At 34.9% G+C, this 27,187-nt stretch overlaps 1 protein-coding gene across 1 annotated transcript in view; it reads right to left on the reverse strand.

Moving 5' to 3' along the window:
- The window catches only part of LOC136026099 (TATA-binding protein-associated factor 172-like), a 246,494-nt gene that overhangs the window by 162,061 nt on the left and 57,246 nt on the right, over positions 1–27,187 (reverse strand). The window contains exons 13-19 of the mRNA XM_065702380.1: positions 23,774–24,000; positions 22,525–22,756; positions 19,264–19,439; positions 16,020–16,263; positions 10,230–10,512; positions 3,662–3,897; positions 1,607–1,736 (exon numbers count right to left, since the gene is read on the reverse strand). Coding sequence (XP_065558452.1) covers positions 1,607–1,736; positions 3,662–3,897; positions 10,230–10,512; positions 16,020–16,263; positions 19,264–19,439; positions 22,525–22,756; positions 23,774–24,000 — 1,528 coding nt within the window. The remainder of the gene's footprint in view (positions 1–1,606; positions 1,737–3,661; positions 3,898–10,229; positions 10,513–16,019; positions 16,264–19,263; positions 19,440–22,524; positions 22,757–23,773; positions 24,001–27,187) is intronic.

A 27,187-nucleotide genomic window follows, 5' to 3' on the forward strand; every position in this document is an offset into this window, starting at 1 on the left:
AAGAGTTTAGTGACATATTGTTCCCATTTCTCCTTCATATGTTTCTTCCCAAAGTCCGCTTTAGAGGGATAGAGAACATTGACAATTTGCTCCAATAGGACGAGAATAAATCCCAAACTAAAAGCGATGAGACAAAATAGACTGTCCGCCATAATTAGTAACAAGGATAGAGGATTTAAAATAGTTTACTATCCAGGCTTGTAAAACTAAAATTCTACAATTTTTTTTCTGTGATTTGTTGCTTTAAAATGAATAAAAGGCATTGTGTTTATGATTGCCAATAAGACATGTCAGCAATATATCGAGAACGACAGGGGGTATTAAGTTGAAACTTTTAAGGATACTAATAATACCACTTCTGCTATTAAAATTTAAATAAATAAAAGAGTTTAAGAGTGTCCAGGTTAGCAAAGAGCACAGAAATAATCTTTTGGGACTGATATTAAGTTTTATTTTATAAGCCAACTTCAGAAGCTATAAAATTAAATTAAAAAACACTATTTGTGTCAGGATTAAAAATTGTTGAAAAAGTTTCTCGAACATACAAATAGCAACGGATACTGTAGATTCTTACTGAAAAAAAAATTGGAAAGAAATATAAAATATTATTTTTTTCCATGAAAAAGACCATGTCAATAAAAACGAACAGAAATTAATTTAAAATTCCACAAAACAAGTTTTTCAAGGAAAAGTAAAGAGCTCCATTAGGTCAAATATGAGCAGAAATAAAGTCAAATAATCTTCCGCGGATAAAACTACAACAAATCACCATCAGTAAATAAAATAAACTCAAAACGAATAGAAATTATAATAAGTAAGCGAGTCAAACTCAAAACAAGCAAATATCAACATCAGAAGTGCCGACATCCCCCATGCCTTCTCAAGACCAGAAGATAACTTGCACTTTACTGAGAACAAAAATGCGGTTTAAACGTTTTCACACTTTTTACTTTAATAAATAAAACATTTTAAAACTTTAATATGCAAATATGGGAGAATAAATCAAAACTAAAAACAATCAGAAAATATAGACTCTCCGTCATAATTGGTAACGAGACAAGAGGATTTAAAGTAGTTTATTATCCAAGCTTGTAAAGCTAAAATTCTACAATATTTTTAACTTTCAGTTTTTTCTGTAATTTGTAAAAGCACAGTCTACCATTACTCCTTTCTTGGCTTTCGGATTTTCTACAATTTTCTCGGAAACTTCATATAATTATGAGAAAAATCTCAATTGTTTTACTTGGAGCGACAGTGAGTCTTATGAAAAAAGAACACAAAGCTTAAAAGCCATGATTTGGCGATTGAGGAGATCAGGAAGGTTTGAAGATGGAAAATATATTTTTAAAACAAAACTTTACCAAACCATGTTCATGCGTAACTTTTCACAAATAAGAGAAGACTCCTCCCCCCTTCTTTAGCTGCATCAGTCGGTTACATCAGAAGCATATAAGTAATATTGAAAGAATTCTGCCCCCAAAAAACAAAATAAAATAATATTTAATATTACTCTAGAAAGCATTCCTAAAAATTATTGATTTTTTGTCTGAAAGCACTCCCGCACAAAAAAAATAAAAATCATAAAAAAATAAAAATATGAACTTACCAAGGATAGGTATGACTAGAATAGCAATAAAAGGTACAATTTGTATATTCATTTTGTCCACTAGGATGTAGAGAGCTTCTATACAGCCGATTCGGGTTATCTCGCAATCACTTGACAATCCAGGCAACACCTAAATTAAAGAAAAAGTTTTTCGTATTAGAAAAACCCACAAACCCTAAATTCGTTAAATAGGTAAAAATAAACAACCACTATAAAAACATGGCACACCACAACCGCAAAGGGTGAGAGCGCTCTATGTGCAAAATTCTGGAATTCATGTATGTATGTTCTAAATTTTATACTAAGTTTTTTTTTTATTTGTTCGGTTATCCCTCCTCCTTATCATGCTTTCGCATTTGGAGGGGATGTGTGTATGTTAAGTTTTTGTCTATAGTTGACATTAAATAAATAAATATGTGTGGACGCTATCAAAACAGGAGACATCACTACTGTGCCAATCCAGAATGCACTGTGTAAAAAGTCCTGAAATGTAAGGATGGGGGCTATTTAGTTCTTGATGCACTAATTAAAAAAAAGACGGGCATTTACTTCAAAAAGCTTGTTAACTATAATACTACGATATATAGAAATATTTTGGGACAATTAAATAAGGACATGGGACTACCCTGCTAAGAGAAAAGGTTGTTTATGCAAATGGTCCTGATAGCTAGAAAACTCTAGATTTCCTTGACCTCCGACGCTGGTGGAGGTAAAGACACAAACTTGAATTGATTTTAGGAAGGAGGGTGCACTTTGTTGGATAGCCCCAGAAGGAAAAAAGGAGAGAGTGAAGACTAGGGGGACTATCCAGAAAGAAACTTATGTTGAAAGATTAAAGTAAAAAAAAAAACTCATATAAACCACAACTCCGTTAAACAGGGAAGTGTCCTGCTATTTGGGCACTGTAGAACCAGGATATATCCCTGCTAAGCCGAAAGGCTGCATTTCTAAAACCCTGAAACTGACACAAGAGGGCTATTTAGAAGGAATCTTAGATTAAGGAAATAAATTAAAAGAAAGACGTATGTTGACTTTAAAACACATAAAACCTATTTTTATTAAACACGGAAAAGCGCTGCTATTTGGGCACTAACAAAATAGGATAGGGTGAGAATAAATGGGTCGAATCCCCATAAAGTATCAATGTCTTTTTGGAAGAATTTCTACATTCTTTACTGATAACTTTATCTCTAGGGCACGGAATGCAACTTTTATTGCATGTAAACAAGCTACCATTCTATGAGCTATCCTAATAAAAACTTTTATTCCTTTCTGGTGTGCCTGAAGATAGAGATATTTGTATTAGTTTTTAAAAAGGTCAATATTTTCTCCTTAATATTATTGGTCGACTTGAATTATTTTGCCATCCACTTCTGATACTCTTGTTCATCTTGAGTTGCCTCATTTAGGTTTCATGTCCTTCTGATAAGTCAATAATAATTTCATACATTCAAGGTAAAACTACAAAAGGCTAGAATTACAAGACTATAATTAGAAAACCTATAATTTAAATCAGTAACACGGCTACGTGGTATCTACTGTTTTAGGTTCCCTCTTGAATTCAGTAGCTCTCTAGCACGATCCATATCCTTCGCTCCGTTACTAAAATTTAAAAACTTTTGACTTTCTATCAATTAATGTTTGTTATTTTAAATATTTACTTAGTTTTCCACTTTGTTTTGCCGGACTTAAAACTAAGGATTCATTGGAAATGGCTTCGATCAAAATGAATCATTTCTACAGTAATCTGATATTTTTTCTCTCTATCTCTTTATTAAACACTCGAAATGTCAATTATTTTGCATAGTTTTTACTTCAATTCAATTTGCATTATTCTATTCGACTTCAATTACCAATTTCTGTTTCTATTCTATCAAAATTTTTCAATGATTTTGTTTTGTTTCTATTCAGTTGTTTTTCTAGGTCTGTTGCACTGTTTTTCTGTTTAATTTTGGCACATCTTTGCTTTGATCGATTTGTTGGAATTTTTGCAACTTTATTTACTTGCATTTTATACCAGTCAATTTTGAGAGAAATAAATAAATATACACTAGCCTTGTTTACAACAACTTCAATGACCGCGAGTTTTGACGGGTTTCCTATAGTCGCAATAGCAGCCAGGGCTCGTCCGGCCATATGTCGGATACCCTTGTGATGATGAGAAAGAAGATCACATATGGACTCTAAAAGATCATGTAGACTTGGATGCAATAAAGGTGACAATTTTGGAGCCACACACTCAATTACTTGCAAGCCAATGATAAATGACTCAAACAGTTCTGGGCCTACATCTGCAACAAGAAAAACAAATACATAGATTGTCAGTTCGTGGAACCATGAAACAACGAAAAAAAGCAGATATTGACACAAAAAATTGCTGAAATGGAAACTAAAGTAATTTTACAGTAGATTTTTTTTTTCAACACACTTCAGGGATTTCATTTCTCAAGTTTGATTTTTTTTTCTTTCTATATTTTACGCAGTACCTGAGTATGATAGGTGAAGAAAATCTTGCTTTATTTATTCTACCCTTTGGCAATTTTTGCTCTACGTTTTATTCATTACCCCTCATACAACCTGGCTTTGTTCGTATATATTCAAATTCTGAAAAATCCTTTTTCAATTATTAAAAGAATAAACCAAAATCATCATATTCATCATATAGCGACTGTGTCTGTGACCGGTGACTGTGTCAAGCGTCTCCGCAAAGATGTTTGAGCTTCTGATTGTTGACCACTTAAAAGAAAAGTGCATTAAGCCACCATTCCAGTTCGGGTCCCAGTCAGATTTGGGTTACTTTCATGCCCTTAGAAGTCTGTAATTCAGACTTCTAAGGGCAGTTTGTTTGAATAAACAAACTCTGTAATATACAGATGCGTCTGAGGGCACTCTGGTTCTCGGAGCAAACGATGTTACGAATACTTTTGGTTCCCTTATCCACTCGCAGGCTGGAGGCATGTTGGAGTTGCATAGCCGTGATGTTAGTCTAGATGTAATTTTCCCATTATATTAAATTCAGAGGTATCTAAAAGTTCATTTGAAGCTGGGAAGTGTATTTTCAGATAGTGAGCTCCCAGTATTCGTCGGAACAAAGCAAGGAGCCATCAAATCACCGATTATCTACAACAGCGCGTCTCTCCCTGCGCAGATTGGACTACCTATTAGTTGCATTTCAAAAGGGATGGATACATCAGTGCTTTGTTATGCGGACGATCCGTTAAATCCGTGCCGGTTAATAGCTAGTCTTTAACGAAATTTTTATAACCTATCTGATAGATATCTACAAATAGGACAAAGTATGAATGCTGCAAAGTCCTAAGTCCTCTTCTTTAATTCACAGGGTAGTTATATGCCCGATAGTGTCTGTCTAGGTGATAGTGCGGTGGCACTCACCACTGTACTAACATATTTGGGTCTCCCGATTTGGTCTTCGATTAAGAATACACGAAAGCTTTTGCTTCGGGATGCTGAATGCAAACTTAGAATTGCTTATGCTAGTCTGGTTACATCGCAGCTTAATCTGGAACGGAAAGTCCTTTTTCGAATATATAATAGCGTGGCTCTTCCACATATTTATATTTGACCCCATTTTGGGACATTTTTAATGAATCTGATAGGCCAGTGTTGCGAAATTGTTATTTCAAAACGCGAAGTTTTTGCTTTAGACCTTCGGTGGTTCAAAAATGGGTACATTGTTAACCGTTTTGGTCTTGTGGAACTGGTTCAGGCCGGGAATGAACAGTTTCAGACACTGAGAAACCAGTCCTCTTCTCGTCCGTGGAAGGGCGTACTGTTTTAGAATTGGTATTATAACAATAAGTCAGCAGAATTTAGGTAAAGCATTATATTGAACTTTACCCAAGTTAAAATAATTGAGCATAAAAAAGTGTACTTGTCATTAATCATCATGGTAACCTTTTTATGATATTTTTCTTGACGCCTGGTTACTAGAATGTTAGGGCCTGATAAACAATTAATCAACTTATATAATAACCTTTTCTAGGGTTACAGATGCTGAATTTCCTTTTATAACATCTTTCAGAAAGCCGTTCTAAATGGAAGTGAATTGTCTGACAAAAATGCTCTTCAAGAGCCTAACGTCCACCAATGGCTCCTCCTGTAGGTAGGGCTTTGTCCTCTTGTAGATGCCTCCTTGAGTTTAACACACTGCCTTTGTATAATGCAGCAATAGTTAGAATTACTCGTCAAAGGGAGTATAGTAGGATATACTGGTAGAAAAGTCATTGAGACCATACCAATTTCTTACTTTGATGCTGTAATGGTATCTAATCGGTGAAAAACCTCACCCCTAAAACCCAGTCTTAGGTCCCCTGACGTAGTGCCAACAGGCAATTCAGAGTCTCAGCAAAAAGTGAGATACATATTCGGCAGAAAGTCTATTATAAGGGTTATGTAATTCCAGGAGATGTCTGACGAGGAATACACTTAGGCTAGTTCTCTTTTTGCTGGGACACCAAAGACTCGTATATTTGCGCAGCAATGTCTGAAAAATTGTATGTTCCACGAAATACTGAATAGTCACTTCAAAAGCATTTTAACATGGGAAAGTTTCGGTTTCCTACATGTAGGCTATATTAGTGACCTTCTTCTGAGGAAATTTTCAGAACGACCTACCAGGATAAATGGTAACGAGACTAATTGGTCGTAATCTCACTCAGTAATTACCATCGTTAGAGAATGTCCATGTAGGACTATTTATCTAAATTATTTCATTTTGTAGCTGGTTTCGTATGGTGTCAGGTGTTTGGCTGGGTTGCGCTCCATCCCAATTTATACGGATCATTTTGGTTGAAACGTGCTCTAAGGAACACTACAAAGGCTATGGGAGAGCATGGAATCAATGGGAAGGTATAATTTTCCTTGACTTAGATTGCAGATGATTTGAGTATCATAAATAAAAATGTTGGCAAAATGAATGAACTCAAATACACAACTTCCGAATTCTGCTAAGGCAGCATAGCACTTCAACTAGCTTAAGCAGTAGAAGATTTAATCCAAGACCATGTATTTGGATTAGTTCGTTCAAAAGTTATTATATTTTCGAGGAAAACTTCCCAAACATTTTCTCTGTTCAAATAGAGATAGTTCAAGGGTTGAGCTTTATGCACAAAAACATATCTAAAATAATACCAACTAGAATTGGTATTTAAGAATATTATATTTGGTATGATGATTCTGGACTAATTTTCTTAATGTTTATATTTTCTCTGAAGCATACGATTTCGCAACAAGCCTATAGCTGTACTTGCACCAAAAGAACATGAAACATATTGGATTTATTAGCTTCACATCTATCCATTCACCAACACAGAACCAAGTTATAACTTTGAATTTGCTTGGATAATAATCTTAACTTGTCGAATTAAAACTGGATTCTCCTGTTTTCGTATATACTGTTTTTAAATCGTATTTTTCAATGAATGAATTTTTGAAGGTTGAGACCACAGGGTCTTCATTCAATGACCAGCTGACGCGCAAAGAGACTTCTCGGCAACAGCGATACACAGGACAAACCGGTTAAACTCTCTGAGTAGGAGTTCAAATAGTATATAATTGCAAATTGCAACACTCTCTAAGATATCAAACTAATTGCTGGAGCTAAGAATATTTATATATCCCTTATTTTTTTCAGTCCATGCTTTGGTCAGACTGTTTTCAGCCTTCCACTACATTTGAAACTTACTTATCTTGCGTTAAAAGCTTTCTAATCCGTACATACTTTATATTTAATATGGTGGTAAGGAAAGGCACAACTGACAATGTCACTTAGCCGGAATATAGAAAATCAGAATAGCAGGGTCATAAACACTCAAGAGTAAGCCGTAGGCATTAGTGCCAAAACAGAAAAGAGCATCTCAAATTTAGCAGCCGTTCAAACTTATATGGCAAGCCTCGGGAAAAAAAATATATGATAAAAGTAGCTATTTGAAGATTACGACGGTTACATTTAATTAGTTTACACAAGAATTGAAAATTGCAGAAAAAATAGCCAAAATAACAATTTTTAAACTAAAATACTAACAAAATAGACACTTCTTTTTCAATATCATTTTCAACAAAAATGAGTTCTGGGCTTCAGTTATTTAACTTTTCCGCACTTTAATGTTACTTGACACGCCTACTGTCTTTAAATTTATTCAAACACACGGCATCGAATTTTCTCTTACTTAGCTTAATCTTTTCAACAACTATAAAAAAAATCATTTTTAAAATTCTTTTTTCAGTTCTTTTAACGGAAATATTAAAAATTGACATTTAAAAATAATACTTATTTGTTCGATTTAGTGTTAGTTTTTGTATCTAGTCAAAGTGCTTCACTTGACGCAAAGCACTTCTAGATTAATAAAAACTATAAAATACACAACCCTTTTAAACTTGATCTTTCATGAATCAAGGAGATCAACTTATGACGCAGAAAAAAGGTAAGAACGATGAGGCACATATCCTATCCTAGAAAAAGGTCTACACAGGAAAATACTATAAGCAAGGATAACGAAGAAATGCATGTGTTGCATAAATCATATTAATTTACCTTTCATAGTTTCAAGTAGACAACTTAAAACAAATGTGGACTACGCTTTCGTGTTGACCCCATGGAACCCCTTCAGAAGTTCCATATTAGTCTAGGTTCTATGTTCTATGTTATTGTTGTTGAAGCCAAACTGTCCAGTACTTTTCTGCAATTTTTTTTTCCTTCTTTGTTTATTCTTTACAATAATATACCGTTATAATATATGAGTTTACCACATGGCATCGGTACCAAAATTTTGAACAAAGGGATAATACCTATAAATCACTCAACACATTTCAATAAAACGAGCCCCAGTTATTAATAGGTCTCTTAAACTAAATTTTACAATTATTGCACTAGGAACAATGATAAATTATATCTACGATGAAATAAAAAATAAACTGCATCTCATCAATTTATTCTTATATTTATTAAATCATTAGGGGCATAATTACCAGTTGAGCGATTTTTTATCGGTTCTACTGCTTATTTTTTCACTAAATATAACGTTTAACTGCGCATGGAAACAGAATCAACTAGACGACTGGAAAGGAGCTAAAAAATGACTTTGACGAGAAAGCAACTAATAAAAGGGGTAAAAAAGACGGACTTCGGCTGACGACTTGTACATCTCGCAAAGTCAAACAGTATTCGTTTGTTTTCAATAATTTCTGACAAAGCACAGACAAGTAATTTTAAATTTTGAAACATCAGCATAACAGACAACAAAGTATCACAGAAAAATTCATTTTTTCAAATCTGCTAACGCCAAACCCATCTAAAAATTTTTGCTGGCTAGTTTCCCACGAAAAATGTCAGAGAGCGTCTATGTTAGCAAAGCGAGAACAATAAATAGCTCAAAATTAATAAAAATGAAAACTGCATTAATTTATTGACGAAGAAATCTAAAAAAAACAAGTGAATTTAAATCTAATGCTAACACGACCCCTTCCCAATTTTTTTTTTTTTTTTATGATTAACCTCCCAAGAAAAACCTCAGTGAACCCCCAAAGCAAAATCTGCATAATAACAAAAAATTAACGAAATTAAAACAATTTATTGACTTGTTGATGGACAAATTTATAATTTAAAATTTAAGCGAAAATTAGCAATCTTCTGTGACGTCTCAAGCCAATGTGTTATATAAAAAAAAAGAAAAAAAAAACATAAATTCAGCAAAGAAACTTACAAAGCTATTGATATCTCGCAATTGACAGTTAACTCCATGTCAAACTGGCAACTGACTCCCTACCAAGAAAACTGACAACAGTATTTAGCTCAGCAACTGCAAAGTGGCAGCATTTTCTCAGAAAAATAGTTTTTAGCATTCTTTATATTGTTTAAATCCCTTAGTGCCGTTATTCGACGTTAATTCAAAATGTTAAACTTTTGTTGAACTTTGACGATTTGAGTAGCTTATGACTATCATAACATCTAAAATTCATTAAGTCTATCTTCGATACAATCAAATTCGGTCACTCAAAATCAAAACAAAATACGTCCAAAAGTAGTAGTACATAGGGTCCTTTGCACCTCTGAAATTTTGGAAAGTACACATCTAGTGATTCTGTACAGTTCACACACAGGGTAGCCACTGACCTAAGAAAGTAAAGCAGAAACTAAGAAACCGCCTAAAACAACTATGTAAAGAGGATTGTTCAAACACTCTTCTGAATTTAGAGTTTAACAGTGCCACTTCACTAAGCTAGATATTTATATCCAAAACTAAAAGACATATCCGCCATTCTCTTAAATAATATATTTTTTCAGCTTTTCAAAGGACCTTCTTTAGGGCTAAAATGAAAAATTTCGTTGTTGTTCCAAAAGCCAGAAACTGTAGTTGGTTTTACTTTGGTACGTATTAAATACATTTATTTTGGTTACTCGTTTGAGATAGTGACATTGAAACATTTCCTTAGCCCTTCATTTTGCCAATTTAGCCCATTTTCTCCACCTCCTCTGCATTAAAGATCCGAAAATCTGACGAGGGTGAAGAAATCCAGGAGTCTTTTACGATTTCTATTTCATTAAAAAAAAGAGTGATATGCAGTATCTTGTTTTGGGGCCGACCATATGTAAAAGAAATTATACCTTTTACCAACGTTGTTTTGATCCTGGTAACAACGTCCCATAAGGCTGGAACCTTAACAGGCAAAAGATCATCGTACATTGTGGCCAAGCACTGAAAAGCTATCCAAGCTCCACGTCGCTGAACACCATTATTTGTTTCAGATGGATTTTGAAATGATTCTGTAATACTTTCAGTCACTTCCTGAACATCCTTTTGTTGGGCAGGTTTTTTAGAGCTTTTATCGCCAATTGACGATTTCTGTTGCTCTAATGTAATGCATTCCTGAAGATTTTGAAGATCAGCCTAAAAATGGAATACTTAGTAAGAGGGAGGGGACAAAATCAGATTAAAAAAAAGACTTATAAAAAATAATCAACTGAGATATGATTGAAAAACAAAAAAGCAAATCCCGTTAAAGCTTGATTGTAACAGATTTCGCGACAGTCCCTATATCAAAAGTACTCGACATGACGCAAATCAAGTTGAAATTTTGCCCCGGGTGTCGCAGGACCTTGCTACGCCAGTTGTCTTTATTTTTCAAAGAAAATAACAAAAAGGGTGTTTTTCAATAAATAAACACAAAAGGTGTTTTTCAAAATCGGGAAGGGGGGGGGGGAAAGCTACAATTGACAAAAAAGATCGTTTCAAAGAATCAGCGGATGGCTCTGGTATGATACTCCGAACAGAAGAACAGATTCAGATGAATAGGAAGTGCCAAATAAACTTGCTTTAAATGTTGTTTCCATTGAGCTTTCCCCTCAGGAAATCGAAGCGAAATGAGTCACCACCAAATGAGAAGAAAATCAACCATGAGGGTTACTTCAAGCGATACTTTTCACCACAGAAGCGAGATTCTATCCATATTATGTCGCCCAAAGAGATTAAGGTGAATTTTTCCCACAATTTTGCAACCATCATTAATCTTATGATTGAATCCAAAACGTATTTAGCGAGCCTTTAACCAAAGTTAAAAACACGAGGTGGAACATTTGTGTGCTTTGTGTGTGTACTCATCTTTAGAGTTTAAAGAAAAATGTCCTGCCTAACCATTTATTGAGTCTGTTCATCGAACATTCATTGAAAAAAGTCTAAATAATCCCCTAATTTTTCGAGATCTAGAACTCGTGGTTGAATAAAAATTCCAAAATCAAAACATAATATAATCTTGATAAGTAGCCCCCCCCCTCCCCAGCACATCTAATTAACCTTTCGGTAGAAATATAGACATTTTGGAAACGTTTATGAGCCGAAACCACGCAATTATTTTCTATCAGCATGATTAGAGGTATAAAGTGGACCCTTCCCCTCTTCAAAACATAGAATGCTGGTATTGCTTTACTGCTTTTGGTGCTATTTTTCTAAGATGTTTGAATTTTTAAACTGGACATTGCCTATAGTACAGATACCTTTTAAAAAAATCGCCATATTCAAGTGTTTGTAAACAAAATTTAAGTTTCGGACTGTAATGAGATTCTAGCAAGCGTATCTTTCAAACTCCAATTAATTGTAAGAAAATGTTGGAATTTGATATTTAACACTCAAAACCTATTCGTTTCTTTTTATGTCTACTTATATATTCCACTTTATATCATTGAACTGATAATAAATTAATGCTTTGAATGATGAGTGCCATCTTTTTCCGTGTATTGAATACTGAAATCAGTGCATCCAGTTTCATCACTGTCATTATCTTCTAAACCATGGTTTCTTTAGAAAGTATCCTCGTCTAAGTAGGTATTCACCGACAATTAGCTGATCCGGAGTTATCTCATATTAATGTTTAAACAATGTTATTTAAACATTAATTAATGTTTAAAGTTTAAATAGGCTAGGTGAATTATGGTAGTTTATTCACACCGTTTTGTAGCCATCATGAACCCAAGAAGCTTGGGTTCTCCCTCTAATTAAATAAGAAAAGCGAAAATGTTTATGAAGATACCAAATATTTCTTGCTGCAAACAACAAAGTTTATGAAATAACTCCAAAGAAACGTTCGTCAATGAGAAAATGTTTCTTGAAAATTATTCCTTGTCGGGATGTAGGGACTTCCGAATGACTGATTTAGTTTTAAGTTTGGTTTTATTTATGATCATGGTGGGATGGGATCTGCTCTTTTTTCTCTGCTCTTTCCTCTTCCTTTTTTTCCTTTTCTTGCTTCATTTCTTCATTTGTTTTGCTTTTATATGAGAATATTTGTGTTAGTTTGTATTTCTCTTGGGTCACATTTTCATAAAGCAAGCATTCTCCGTTGGCTAGAGTTGAAATTTTATTGTAACTATTTTGGCTTATAAAGATTTACTGAATAAAACTGTCAACGTTTAGAACATATTTTTTGATCTGAGAGCAAATAATCAGAAGACCATTCATTTTCTTTTAATTTTGTGTTCCTGTATTTTCTCGTTTTTTTTCAGGTCACGGGTAAAATTTCTCGGTGGTCACATATCATAATTACAAACTTACATAAAGAGTGACGGTGAAGAACAAATCAGAAGGAGGAGTAGTAATAGCTGCTAATGCACATGACGAAGAAGTGGAACATTGTCATTGAAACCCTTGTTTGACACATGAAGGCTGTAACTAGAATTTAGACTACAGTCGACTGAACACTGATGACTGTGAAGACAAAAACGAACCCGACAATCTCCCTGGTCTTTTATATTAATAACTCATGTTCATTATTAAAGCGGTAGTGCTAACTTTGATAAGTGGTAAAAGATGTTGATATGAAAATCTGGAATGATAATAGCCCTGTTAGGGCATAAAATATTTTAGCTTTCAGTGTTATAAATGCTATTAAAGTGAATATGTCTTCTTTAGAAACGTGATCATGGAAATAGTTAAGCCAATACAGCATCCTTAAAGTACAAACGACATTGTTATTCGTGTTTTGAAAGACTCAGTTACTTTACAAATATTTTTATGAAAATACTAGCTAGTACAAACACCTAATTGGTGGGGGCGCTTCGCGCCACACCAAGCCCCCCCCCCGCGCGCGTAAGTCGTTACGTGCCATTGTAGTTGTGTCCCTGTGTCCCACCTGTGAATATATATATATATATATATATATATATATATATATATATATATATATATATATGTTTTTAACTATGTAAAACTTGCGAATATACAACATTCTTCGCTGTCCCATTGTCTGTACATATGTCCCGGTCGTCATTTGTGTCCCGGTGTCCCAGTCTGTAATTTCTCTTTGAGTGTCCCGGTCGTCATTTATATTCCCTATGTCCCGGTGTCCCGGTCGTCATTTGTGTCCCGGTGTCCCGGTCTGTAATTTCTCTTCGAACATTCCCTGTGTCCCGGTCTTCATTTATATATCCCCCCGTGCCCCCGGCGTCCCCGTTGTAGTTGTGTCCCTGTGTCCCGGTCGTCATTTATATTCCCTGTGTCCCGGTCGTTATTTGTGTCCCGGTGTCCCAGTCTGTAATTTCTCTTTGAGTGTCCCGGTCGCCATTTATATTCCCCGTGTCCCGGTCGTCATTTGTGTCCCGGTCTGTAATTTCACCAGTTGACAAACATAACATCAGTCGACAAGCAACTTCATGACGACATACAGCTCAATCCTTATAATGACGTCAGTCAACAAACATTGCATCAGTCGACACACAAACATGACGTCAGTCGACAGATACACAAACAAACAACTTATTTTCATATATATAGATACAAGGGTTGCTTAAGGCTAAAAGCTTTTGATGAGGTGCTAAACGCTACTCTTTTTGAGCGAAGGTTTTGAAGGTTAAGCTGTATGTATCTAAGGAAAAAGCTGATTATAGGCTATGTATAAGTACTCATAATGGGTATTGTTTAAAACTAAAGCATTAGCATAAAAAAAATATGAATTTAAAGTGGGGGACCAGCGTAAGTTACACGTAAGTCGCATCATTATACCTGGTATTTACGTTTCACCAAATGAAACAATTTCCACGAACTAGGGGCCATTAATACGCAACGAAACGTTTCTTTGACATCCATGTGGTAGAGGATTTTGATTGGAACTTTTAAAACTAAACATCGCACAACAGATAGAGCTTTCAGTAAAAAATAAAAGCTTTTTATTTTTATGGAAAGGGTATGAGAGTCAGAGAAAGATAAGAGAGAAAGTGAAAAAGAAAGAAACAAAGGAAGGGAGGAGAGAGAGGTAGTGGGAGGAAAAAGAGATAGAAAGGATAGAGATAGAGACAGATAGGAAAGAAGGGGGAGAGAGAGAGAGAGAGAGAGAGAGAGAGAGAGAGAAAGAGAGAGAGAGAATCTATCAGGGATTGCATTTAATCTCAACCAAGTTTTCAGAAGAGATAATTGTCCATTAAAAACCAAACGATTTTTCTTTCGTGAGTTTTCTATTCAATGAATGGTTCCTAGAGCACATTTATGAATATAAAAAAAAGACTAAAAAAACGCCCATTTGATTAAAAATCGCATCACAATCAAGGTTTTGAAAACTAATGGTTCTTCATTCTATATTTACCAGCGTTTATTTTATAAAGTCAGTCTACATCTCAGTAACAGCGTTAAACGATGCAACCGAAATTGTTAATCCTTCGGAACTAAGAAAAAAAACAAAACATTCCAATATAATACTACCAAATTACATAAATAATCCATTTTAAAACAAAGGCATCACATATACATATTTAATAGAAAGCAGATACATTATCTGCTTTCTCTGATATTGGCCTTTCACTTAAGAGATAAATGTGAGTTTCTTCCTTATAACTGTACTACTGCTACTCCCCATTCACTGTAATGACTTCACTATCCCTCTTGTTGATTGTATTCGTTGGCTTGGTATCTCTATTACTAATAATCTTTCAAGCGTACGTCAGCGTACTGTTTGTGATATAAGTAAAAAGATCCAGATTGACTGTGCAAAGATTGTTGCAAACAGAGGGAAGTATAACAGACGTGCGCTGGCCAAACTTTATTCTACTTTCTGTGATCATTCTGTCCTTTATGCTTCGGGTCTTTTCCCCCTTCTCAATAATGGTAATTTAAAAATTTGAAATTATTTCAAATTTTGCAAATTTCTTCTGTATCTTCTACCTTGGACAAAAAAACCGAATTCTTGTTAGAAAATTTTCAGTTCCTGATATAACTTTAAAGTTGGAGATTCTTCACAAAAACTCTCCAATACAGCTTCAGCACGCCTATCCCCTAACCACCGTCTTATCTGGGTTTTTTTTAGCTGATTTCGTGTGTGAATTTGTTTCTCTCTTTGTTTTTTTTTTTATATTTATATTTATTATTACTTTATTAAGTAAGAAGTATAAATATATTATAAATAAATATATAAGCATAAATATATTACTTATATTTATTCTTACTACACCAAATTTACTTTATGTATCGTGTGGGTGAAAAATAAAATAAATAAATCATATTGCTGGAATTCGAATTATGTGTGATTTTGTATTCTATGTAACTAAAGAGTCAAAGTGAGGTCCTGGGTTACTAATGGCAAGGTTAATTACTGAATCTTAAGAAATGATCCTTTTATCTATGAAAAAAAAAACAGCACTTTCTAAATAGAAAAGAGGATGAATCCAGGCCATGGCTTACCCCCCGTAGGTTTTCTAATAATGACTATGCTAATAAAAGTAGTATCCTTGTTTCCCGTAGAATACTTTTTCACATTTTATAATTTGATACTCTGGTTTTATGGTACAACTGGAAGTTATTATGAATATTTCAGCATGTGACCCCTATTAAGTTTGAAAGCGCTACAACACTACCAAGCACTTCCACCAAAGATTTTGCTAGGTCGATATTATTTGGAAAAAGTATAAAAAAATCACCTGAGGTGTTTGCGACTCATCCGAGCACAAAAAAAGGCATAGATTTTTCACAATCTTTGGAGTTGGGCACGGCACTCTGCCGGGAACGAGTTCTATAAGCTTTGCAATGCTCCTCGCAGCGAGCTCTTGAAGTAAGTCATTTGGCTCAGTTTTGAGGATGTCCATTGATGGTTTAACAACAGGATTGAGTTTTTCAGGTAAATGATTTAAAGAGATCAAAGCACTTGAAATAGAAGCCTCAGTCCTAAACAAAAACATCAAATAAACAATGACAAGCACACAAATATTGCCAAAACCAAATGCCATAAAGAATGATATTTATACACTCAAATTAAAAGAGAAGTTATAAAAACGAGCTCGTTCTTATACAATCACTTGATGATTGAAGCTGGGTGTTGACTCTTTGTCCTTGATAATAAACGACCACATCTAACTCGATCATAATCTCGTGTTGGAGTTGTCTGCAGCTCATCTGCTCCCACGGCCTGTCTGCACAGACTAGAAGTCAATCAGGAAGTGGTGGGTTAAGGAATCGAAAATGTCCAAAAACAGTGGCGGGAATCAGACCAGAATCAATAGTCAAACACTCTTGAAACTCCTACCCTTAATTAACATTAATTTCTAGATCCCTTTACTCAGAACTAATTGAAGCAGTATGTCGGAGGGTAACCTGGTGTCGATTGTGGTATATAGTGGACGGGCATTCAGCCTATCGGAATCAAAAATTGCACAGTCACACAGTCACGAGTCGTATTGATACTAGTTACTCGTATTTTCTGTACTTAACTGTTTTACTTTTCATTTAGTCTATCCTTTGGCTGCTGGTAAAGAGCCCATTTCTGAGCTGACTTCAGTGGCACAAATCCAAAAAAATTTAGAAGGGAGAAAATATCTTTTATCCAAAATCTAGAGTGAGATGGGTGATTTTACTGTTTTTCTACATCTTTAAATGAAAATGCAAAAAAGGCATTTTCTAAAATTTGGAGTGGGGGGGTCTTTTGGGATAAATGTACACCTTATCAATTTTTCCAAAATAATCCTAAACTTGTGAATAAACGAAAATAAAGAAGAAGTAAATGCTTTCCTCAAAAATCTTACTACAGTATTTTGTCAAAGAATTTGGGGTTGAAGCCTTGTCCATACATTGGTGGTTCCTACCAAAGATTTAAGGTTTTATATCACCATACACGCTTTGTTTGGCTTTCTGAAACCTTCTCATTTTTATTTTTCTTAACAAATGGTTCACAACAAAAAACACAACATAGAAATCTCCACATAATAACAACAAACAAAACTGCATATAATATTAACAATATTAAAGCAGGTCCCGACACATATTAGCGTGTATGGGACGACCCAAAAAAGGGGCACTTCAACTACTAATACACTTCCTCGGAAGAACAAACACTCTCTGACTCCTCCTCCCCTCCCCAATCTCTACTAAGCAATTAATCAACATTATAAAGATTCATCATGCTTCCCTTATTCATTCTTGGATTCATCATGAATCTAATGATTCATCATGCTTCCTTTCATATGCCGACACTCACCTCAATCAACACACAAATCTATTTCTTTTTTAACACTCAGAAACATATACTCACTCCCAAATCAATCACTCAATTCATGTCTACAGTACTGTTTAAAACCGATACATCGCAAAGAAGCACGGAATTCCTCATGGGCCTTCTTAACTTTTACTTCCGTCGAACATCAGGACCAATATACCTAATAGAAAATTTTGATCTGGTAGCAACTGGAACCAAAACTACCTTAATGAAGAACATTACTAAATGTAGATCCATTCTTTTTTTATGTCAATCAAAATTTGAATTTTAATATTCAAAACGTTAAGTATAAAAATCCCATCTAGCGTTTTTTTGTTTTTTTTGAACATTTAAAAATTACCGAATAAGATAATATAAAAATTATTTAAACGTAATAATTAAATAAATATTATAATAATAGCTATATAATCGTATAGAATAGCTAAAAAAATTGTAATGCAAAAAGTATTATCTTTTTTCTATTGGAATTACTAAAAAAGAACACAAATTTGAATAACACCGGGAAACAATATGATTATTACGCGAATCAAATATATTATGGAGATAGAAACTAATTAAAAGTTTTTGTCTGACCCATCACTCGAGTAGATGGGCTCACTTTATGCTGGTTCTCCAAAAACGGTGTTAGGTATCACTCCAAAAGATCCTGAAACTGGCTAATAGAGCAGGTTCAGTCGTTCCCCACGACTCTCTCCCGTCTATTATAGAGAAGTTTGATGTGGTGTCGATGGATGTTTTCTACAAATACATAAAATCACCTCCTTCTCTAGAGCTTTCTTGTGTCACCCCCCCCCCCCCATTATCCAACCGACAAGACAGCCACGAAAGTACACAGCTCGGTCAAATTATCTGGAGGCTGGTACGTAAAGAAGAGAGTATTTGAAAAAATAGCTTCATTCAGCGTTGCCCCTCGATATGGAATTATCTTCCTGAGGAAGTTAAACCTAAAAGCTACTCTGTTGACACATTCAAAAGATGGTTCATTAGTCATTAAAACCTCGGTTAATGACTAGAAGCAAATCAGATATTTAATTATTTCTGGCACCACGAATTTATGAATAAAAGAAAATATATGACAACTCAAATAATAAAATAAAAAAATAGCTCAGACAGCACTCATATTGACGGCATCTAAAGTGAAACCTTGCTTTAAGGCAATTGCTAGGTTCTTTCATTTACGTTAAGAATTTTGGGTCAAATGTCCGATCAAAGAAATGCATTTAACGTTTGATAAAAAAAAAGAACAACTAAAAAAGTTATTTATCTAGAGTAATTAAACGATAAAATAATATCAATAAAAGTTAATCACTGTTTTTGGAGCTAAAGCTCTGAGGGAACTGCGCAATATTTAATAGAATTGACATACAGAAAAATCAAAGTTATCAGTGTTTTATCTGTGATGAATGGACCCAGAGGGTTTTTGCTCAAAGGTACAGTTGAAGATATTCATTTAATGTTTGATACTGAAATGAAAATGTTATTTTATTACGCTATTACATATAAATCTTACTAGCAAAAATATACATCTGCTTTCAAGTGATATGGCTTTAAGACAAGTAAAAACCTAACCTAAATAGAATTAGAGAACAAAAGAATTAAAATAGGATTATAGAAAAAGAAACAGGACGAGAATTAGACAATAAGAATTAGAACTGATAACAGAAAAAAAAACTCACAGAAGACTCAAATTACCAGCATCTGAAATGACACCATTCAAAGATGTCTCAAGGCACTTTCTTCTATGTTGAATAGTCTCAAGAGTTTTGGGCCGAAGTTTTGTCTTTGATAAAAGTAAGTCGCTAATCTCACCCACCAAACGCTTTATCACATCTATACTCATTGCGGTATTACTCTGAAATATGACATACCTTCAATAAAATAATAATAACAAGAAATGGTAAAATTCTAGTTAATTGACTTCTTTCTATCTCGGAAAGGTTTAAGGTTAGGAAAATGAAACTTTCAGGGATGGGTCTACAGGCTAAAGTATGTCCCGGGAAGGTATTTTAAAGCACCCATCTCCACTCCTTCTCCCTCTAGAGGGCCCTGAAATTTGCCTGCATGACAGGTCTATACCTATTGAAATTTTGACAAAACAACATTTTACCTTAATTTTCAGTTACTAGTTGCCTTTTCTCTGCCTTTAGTTCTGAAAATGCAATTCCTGTTATTTGAGTGGAATTTTGAGCCATATCAATGTTCGTTTTTTTTTAATTTAGGAAATGTATTTGCATATCTTTAAAACCTTATAAAATGGAATTGAGCAAAGTTATGAAGCTGAAAACAATTTTGTTGTACTTGAATTAAGCAGAAGATCTATTTTGCAAGGTTTCACTTTTATAACACACATATTTTTAAAGGTCATCAAAGGTCAGGGTCCTCTAGACGGAGAAGGAGTGGAGGTAGTTGCTTCAAAATACCTTCTCGGGACATACTTTAGTCTGTAGATTCATTCCTGAAAGTTTCGTTGTCCTAACCTTAACCCTTACTGAGATAGCAAGAAGTCAATTAACTTGAATTTTACCCAAGAAATTATTAATAAAAACAGGTCATTAGGGGGATTTGATTTTAAAATAATGGAATATCATCCAAAGTGTGTTAGTTACTGGAACATGATCCTAGGTGAAACGAGCACATAGCAGATACACCTGAAAACTCTCAAGATCGGACTGAAACACCGCCTCACCTATCCAGACGGCTCTTTACTGATCCCTTCCAAGTCAGACTAAAATTCACCTATATGACCGTAAATCTAAACACATCTTCGAAATCTGATTTTGGAATGATGATTAAACACACTTAATGAATTTAAAGTAAAGGATTATGTCCATCAAAAGTACAGTATAACTAAATTTTTCACCTCCGAGACCAATCACAACAAAACATGGGGTGATATAAAAATTTCAAGGTATCAGTTTTGATCACAAAGTTTGAAATATAAAAGTTTCTCTTTCTTATTTAAAGCTAAGCCAAATAGTATTCCTACCTCTCTTAACTATCAGTTGACCAATAAAACAGCCACTTTAATGAGAAAAGTCAAAATATAGAAAAATATAAGACTCAAAGTGATGCCAAAAGATTGTTTTAAAATAAAGAAAAGCATATCGGTAAATCGCATAAACAGGGTGAGAATTATGTGCCTCGTTGAAACTTGGACTCATAAAAATGAACTTTGTCAAATAGTCCAAAGGGCCTTCCTTTTATGCAGGAAACACAAGGAACCCACGGAACACAAATACACGGAATGTCATGGTATGAAACATCTTCGTCAAAAAAGTTGTCTTTAAACTTTTATGTTGCCTATAAAACATTAAATTTTGTGAAACGTTGAGGTAACTTGCAAAGAAACTTGCTATTAGATACTTGCTATTAGGTAACTTGCAAGATACTTATATTATTAGATTCGTTAGTTTCAGATCTTTCCATTCAGTAAATATTAATTACGGTATGACTTGGACTTTTTTTTTTATATCCGAACTTACTTTAAATACACGAAATATTTCCTTTTTACAACGATATTCAACCAATTTGCAACATATGTTTCAACCTAAAAAAGCAAAGCAAATTTAAAAATATAATTTGGTAGATAAATAAATCTCAACTTCGGTTGTCAAGTGGTAGCAAAATTTTCATCTTACGTTGAATCAAAACCACTGAACTACAGGAAAGAAAACATAACAAAAATAAAAATCAGGAAAAACATACGTGCAAAAAGACAACTGGACTCAAAATCATAATTGAAGAACAGAATCAAAGTTTGATCTTTTAACGTTACATCGTTACCAACCAATAAGCCACTGATAAAAAATGGTACATCTGCCAAGCCAGTTATTAATGAATATTTGATTTTTCTTGATCTATATAATTTGTGAATTATTTCCAAATAACTTATACAAAATACTAATATTTTGCGCGCATATAAAATACATTCCCAAATGATTTCTTATTCAAGCTAAATAGCCAGACAGTCAAACGAAAACAGCAACACTGACCTTCAATAAGAGAACCAAATAAATGATATAAAAAAACAATATTATATTCAATCATGAATAAATAACAAAGCGGAGTGGATTTTCAAAAATATAGAATTATAAAAATTTTCTTAAGGTACAGCTTCAGTTAGTAAAGACCAGTTAATAATCTATAAATTACGTCAAGCAATTCGAGCCATAAATAGTGCTCTAACAGAGCTTATTTGTAGTTTGCAGATCTAAGTGAAATCTGGTTCTTCGAGAAGTGAGAAGTGAACTGAAAAATGAACTGATTATAAGAAAGAGGGGGGGGGGGCCTTTCCCCTATGTAAATGAATATATCCAAAGTAATTGTTTTGTATGTATGTCGTTTTATCTGAAGTTATATGGCTGAAGGGTCATGAAACGGCACTTCTGGTATAAATCGCTATGTACTGCGGTACACACAGGCCAGGGCCGGCCGGTGTCTCACGGCCAGGAATGGAATCGAAAAACTTCTGAGACAGTATTATTTGGGGGGTGGGGTGAGGAGATTTCGAATCTTATGTTTGAGCAGAGAGGGGAACAATTTCTTTACTCCTTATAAAAGAGTATACACTGCAGTTTTTTATACAAGTCGTCCAAAAAGCTTCGCTGCAAGTTACGTGAAATAAAAAACACAATGCCATGTTATGAAATCTGTGACAGTTACAAATTTGAGAAAAGAAACTGAACGAGAATACACATAGATGCCAAACGACATAATTCATTTGAAATATCATGAGATTGTACAATTAGCGGTTCCTGAGCTATAGAGGACGTCATTTTGAAAACACGGACTGAGAAAGCATTTGAATAATATTTTAGGATTTTATTACATTTTAAACGTGAAACATTTTAAATAAATACGATTTTCATAGTTACTTAAAGTGCGGGAGTATTTTGGGACGCTGTAAATTTAACACAAAAATGAACGAATGAATAAACCTCAAAATAAGAATCCACTGATAGGCCATAATGTGATAAAGTTTTCTTATAATCCTCTCCATCTCTCATCAATCGAACAACTGCTAGTGAAATTTCATCAAACACTACTGGCTCCACCAGACAACTCATTAGTTTGGTTTGGAGTATATCATTCGGTAAGGCAATTGGCCATTGAGTTACCCATTCTCGGATAATATGACTAGTTACGGTTCTTTGCAACGATGAATTCGACCTAGAAAGAAAAAGATAGATTTTATCGACGGTATCAAACGTACACATACGAGGGGTGATAAGACAGGAGAAATTCCACGATCGACCAAAAGACCCTCCGGAAATTTCAGAAAAAAATCAACAGACTACTTGAGTCCCCAGACTCAGACACCATACCTTTTTATATTGGAGGAGGGATCAAGACTCAGATGTTCATGAGGAGAGGACAGAGACCTTGGATTTATGCTAAGCAAAAGCGGTTGTAATCACCGAAAAGACTAGAGCTGTACCAACATACGGCAACTACCAAGTACCCAAAAATGATGCATTCTCAGTTTCCACCCATTCTTACACTCCTTGACAGTCAAATTAGATGTCTCTTTCAGATAAACAGAATCACTACTGCAAGCAAGAAACACAGAACACTGATTTCATACTCGTACTCGTGGTAGCAAACCTGGCGAAAATCACATAAAAGACGAGAGAAATTGAGGGGTTACGGCCCTTACTTGCTCGTTATCATAATCTCAAATTTCCGATTTTTTTTTTTTTTTTGCCTGTGTATTTTCCCAATTTTTACAGCTTACGTCCATTTTCAGTATTCCGAATCGCCCCAAGGTTGGGCGATTCAAGCTTACTATCTGTAAAAAAAAAAAAAAAAAACACCCATTAACTTAAACGTTAATCAAAGCACCATATCCGGTGGATCTTCAATCTTTCATCCAATCCTCTTACTACGGTAAGCCGTTGGGCCCACGGCTGTGGAAGCTTTGTTATCATGACGTCATATTTTGCACATTTGTGTTCTTTATTAATTTATTCTTTTAGAATTGTTTTCGGAATTTGTTAAGCCCATATTTTTTTATGGCAGTTCCAAACTTATATTTTATTTCAAAATTTCAGTTTTCAGCGATTGATATGAACTTTTATGCACTGAAGTCTTGCTCCAATGTTTTGGTGACTCCCGCCTTTGCATCCCACCTTATGCGCTAGCTCAATTAAATTATTTAAGATTTAACTAGATACTAACAAAACATACCTCAAGTAATTAAGAAGGAAGTGGATATATGACTCAATAGGTTCAGTCACAGGTGCATTTGTATCAGGGTGGGACTGTACAATATATCCAGAGAGGTTCCCAATCATCTTAGCACCCACTAATCTGGCTCTCATTACTCCATTTGAATAGGCCGTCCAGGACTCGTAGTGACTTTCACTACCTGCCATGAAATATCGGGTGGATTCTTCAATAGCCGATCTACTTTCCTGAAAGAACGAGAGAATTTAGATTGAAACCTTTGGTGGCACAGTTGGGATTGATTTCTTCAATACAAGACCAGCAGCTCGGTTTCACCTGCCGCAGGGCCAGCAATATCACGGAGGTTGGAGTCCTTAAATAATCAAACAGAAGGAGAGAAAGAAGCCATACATGGAAAATTGTTCCTTTACTGCGCGGCACTCTAGAATATAAAAGTCAAACCTCTATTTCTAGGCCATTAAGCTTTCGTAATAAGACAACAATTGACCTTTCCTTAGCGAAACTTCTTAAGAATATTCTTGTATGCCGGGGCGAGGAGCAGAAGAAAAAAAACGAGGTATTTACAGGAATCAAAGGCAGCACAATGGCGCTGGCTAAGTAAAGAGCGACGTGGGCACAGCGTATTTTTTTCAAGACCAGGACACTCCGTATCGAAGGAGTTGTCATAGATAGCTATGAAAAGGACTCCTTCGATTCGAAATTGAAAAGACTAGTGCTCTTTTTAATAGTCAAAAGTGATTGGAGGCCAGCCAATCCTTCTCCCACGCCCACCATTTCTCCAAATACATCCAGTCAAAATTCTCAGACAGCCATTCTCTTCAGCGCAGTTAAAAAGTTTGAAAACTAGTCTTTGAGGATGAAAGACATTTCATCCCCCCCCCCTAAGCCCTCAGGGTAATAAGTTGTGTCCTGGGGGGATATAACACTTTCTTGAAAAGGGCGTCTGATAAACTTCGGGGGAAGGTGGCTCATGGATTGGTAATCGGAAGTTCTAATGCCCTTTTTAAGATTCAAAGTGATCAGAGAACGGATATTCCCCTCACACCTCGTATTTTCCCGACATACATCTGATAGAAATTTTGAGATGGCTATTTTTTGTCGTCGAAACTTCGAAAAAGTCCTCATTCGATTTGAAACTGAGAAGGCTGGCACCCTTTTTAATAATCAAAACTGATTGGACGACAAAAAGACACCCCCCCACCCTCCCCAAGCTCATCAATTCCCAAAACACATCTAGGCAGAATTTTGAGATAGTAATTTTGTTCAGCGTGGCTTTAAGGCCTGGGAATTATGACTTTGAGGATGACCTCTCCCCCCCCAGAGCCCTCAGCGCAAGAGTTGTAAGTTATATCCCGCGGATATTATGGCTTTTATGGAAAAGCTGATCGTAAAAACTCTGGAAGGGGCTAATTGGATTGGAAATAAGATGTTCCTTTTTAAGAGTAAACAGTGTCCTTTTTAAGAGTAAAAGTGATCGGAAGCAGCCCCTCCCCCAAATAGTGTTTTCCCCAAATGCATTTAATCGAAATTTTGAGACAGCCATATGTTCAAAAAACAATCCCAAGATCATATAACAAGGCCTTTGGGGTTGACATAATGCTTCAGAGTCTGGGGGTAAGGTTTGTAAGTTATGCCCTAGGGGTATATAAAGATTTTTATGGAAGGAGTGGTCGTGTAAACTTTAGAAAAGGCTCATTTGATTGGAAATGTATAATTCTAGTTCCTTTTTAATAGTAAAATATGGCGGAGAGCAACTAGCCCGCCTTTATAGATTCTTTACTTTACTTTGAAAAACTGGTTTTATGGAAGAAGTTTTTTTTTTTTAATTAATACAAACAAGGCGTAAAACCTAATATGTGCTTTTTCTTATACAGAAACAAAATTTCACATAGATTTCTTAAGGTAAGGGCTTGAAACCTGGAAAAGGGTTCTCTGATATGCTGAATTTTATGTTGTAACTTGCATCAAGATTACTCGGTCTTTTGGGAATATTTTGCCACTTATTCGAAGATCAAGTAAATTTTTTCAGCATTATAATTTTGGTAGATCACCTATAATTTAATGAAATCCACGTTTTTAGAATCACTATAAAATTCTCCGCGCGGGGTATTTTTCCAAAGAGGCATTTTCAGAGGGGGGGGGGTGGGCATATTTTCAACATCGAAAGCAATAATGGGTCTTGTTTTTGGAGCCAAACTATTGCATCATTAGCATTTCAGAAATAACAATATAAATTCGGCTAAAGTTATGTTTTGGGGGAAAGTAGGACAGCAATAAATAATGTACTCTTTATTCGCAAAGCAACAAAATCGTATTCTTTTCAGCAAGTTTAAAATTTCTTTCTTCTTAAGAAAATTCTTTTTCCTAGGGCATTTTCAAGGGTCTTTTCAAAACATTTAATCTTTTAATTGACGGCAGAAAAAAAGACGAAAGCAGCACTCCTGTAATACTTTGGTCGGTGAAGTTGACCCCAGATCACTGCAACACTACACGTGGCCTCAGCAACAAAAATCTAGCTATATTTCATAAATCAAAGAGCTTCAATGACACTTTGGCCGTTGTAACATTTCATGGAACGCTTCGCGTTGCACCAGCAACAAAAATCTAGTCAAATCCCTTACATTAAAGACTTGGGTTTGGCTCAGAGCTTGAATTATAGTGGGCAACAATTTTCTATTGAAATAACCCGGAGCTTTTTACTAATCAATATTGTAGTTAGCTCTGCTTTGCCATTGACTGGAATGCTGAGCGAATTTTTAATTAGATGCTGATAAACTGTTAGCATCCAGGCTTTGTTCTTTTTATTAGAAATCACAGAGCTGACAAAGCAAGAAGTTAAGTCATGACAATCATAAAACCATGACATGACCATGAAAAAATAATCCCAAAAGAATCACACCTCGTAAACTTCACCCATCAAAATGACGGCAAACTCAAATTTCTTAGTTCATTTTTCAATTCGATTGAGCACAGAGGGGGGGGGGGGTGACACAAAGCCGTTTACGAATTATGTTTACTTAGCAACTAGAACTGTTATTAATCTATGATTAATTGTTACCGTAGTATAATAGTTTTGATGCTCACCTTCACGAAAAGAAGTGAGATCAGATCACAGTGTGGTAATGACCCCATTTTTAAATTTTAGCTTTGGGATAGGGTTTACTCTTTACTAAGTTGCAGCAACTTCTGCAACCATGGTGTGTCCATAATCTGAGAGAAAAACAAAATACTCTCTTTCTTTTTGGGCACTTCATTATGGCCAAGCAAACTACTTACAACTTCAAGTCAGTTTTTCACGGAATGTGAAAATCACCTTCTGATTGAAAATAACAGTGTGGAAACTTACTCAAATATTTAAGGAAGATTGGTAGAAGCGTCTAAAAGCAAACTCTATACAGCAAGATACAAAACACA

Source organism: Artemia franciscana, chromosome 4, assembly GCF_032884065.1.
Source record: "Artemia franciscana chromosome 4, ASM3288406v1, whole genome shotgun sequence".
Classification (NCBI taxonomy): domain Eukaryota; kingdom Metazoa; phylum Arthropoda; class Branchiopoda; order Anostraca; family Artemiidae; genus Artemia; species Artemia franciscana.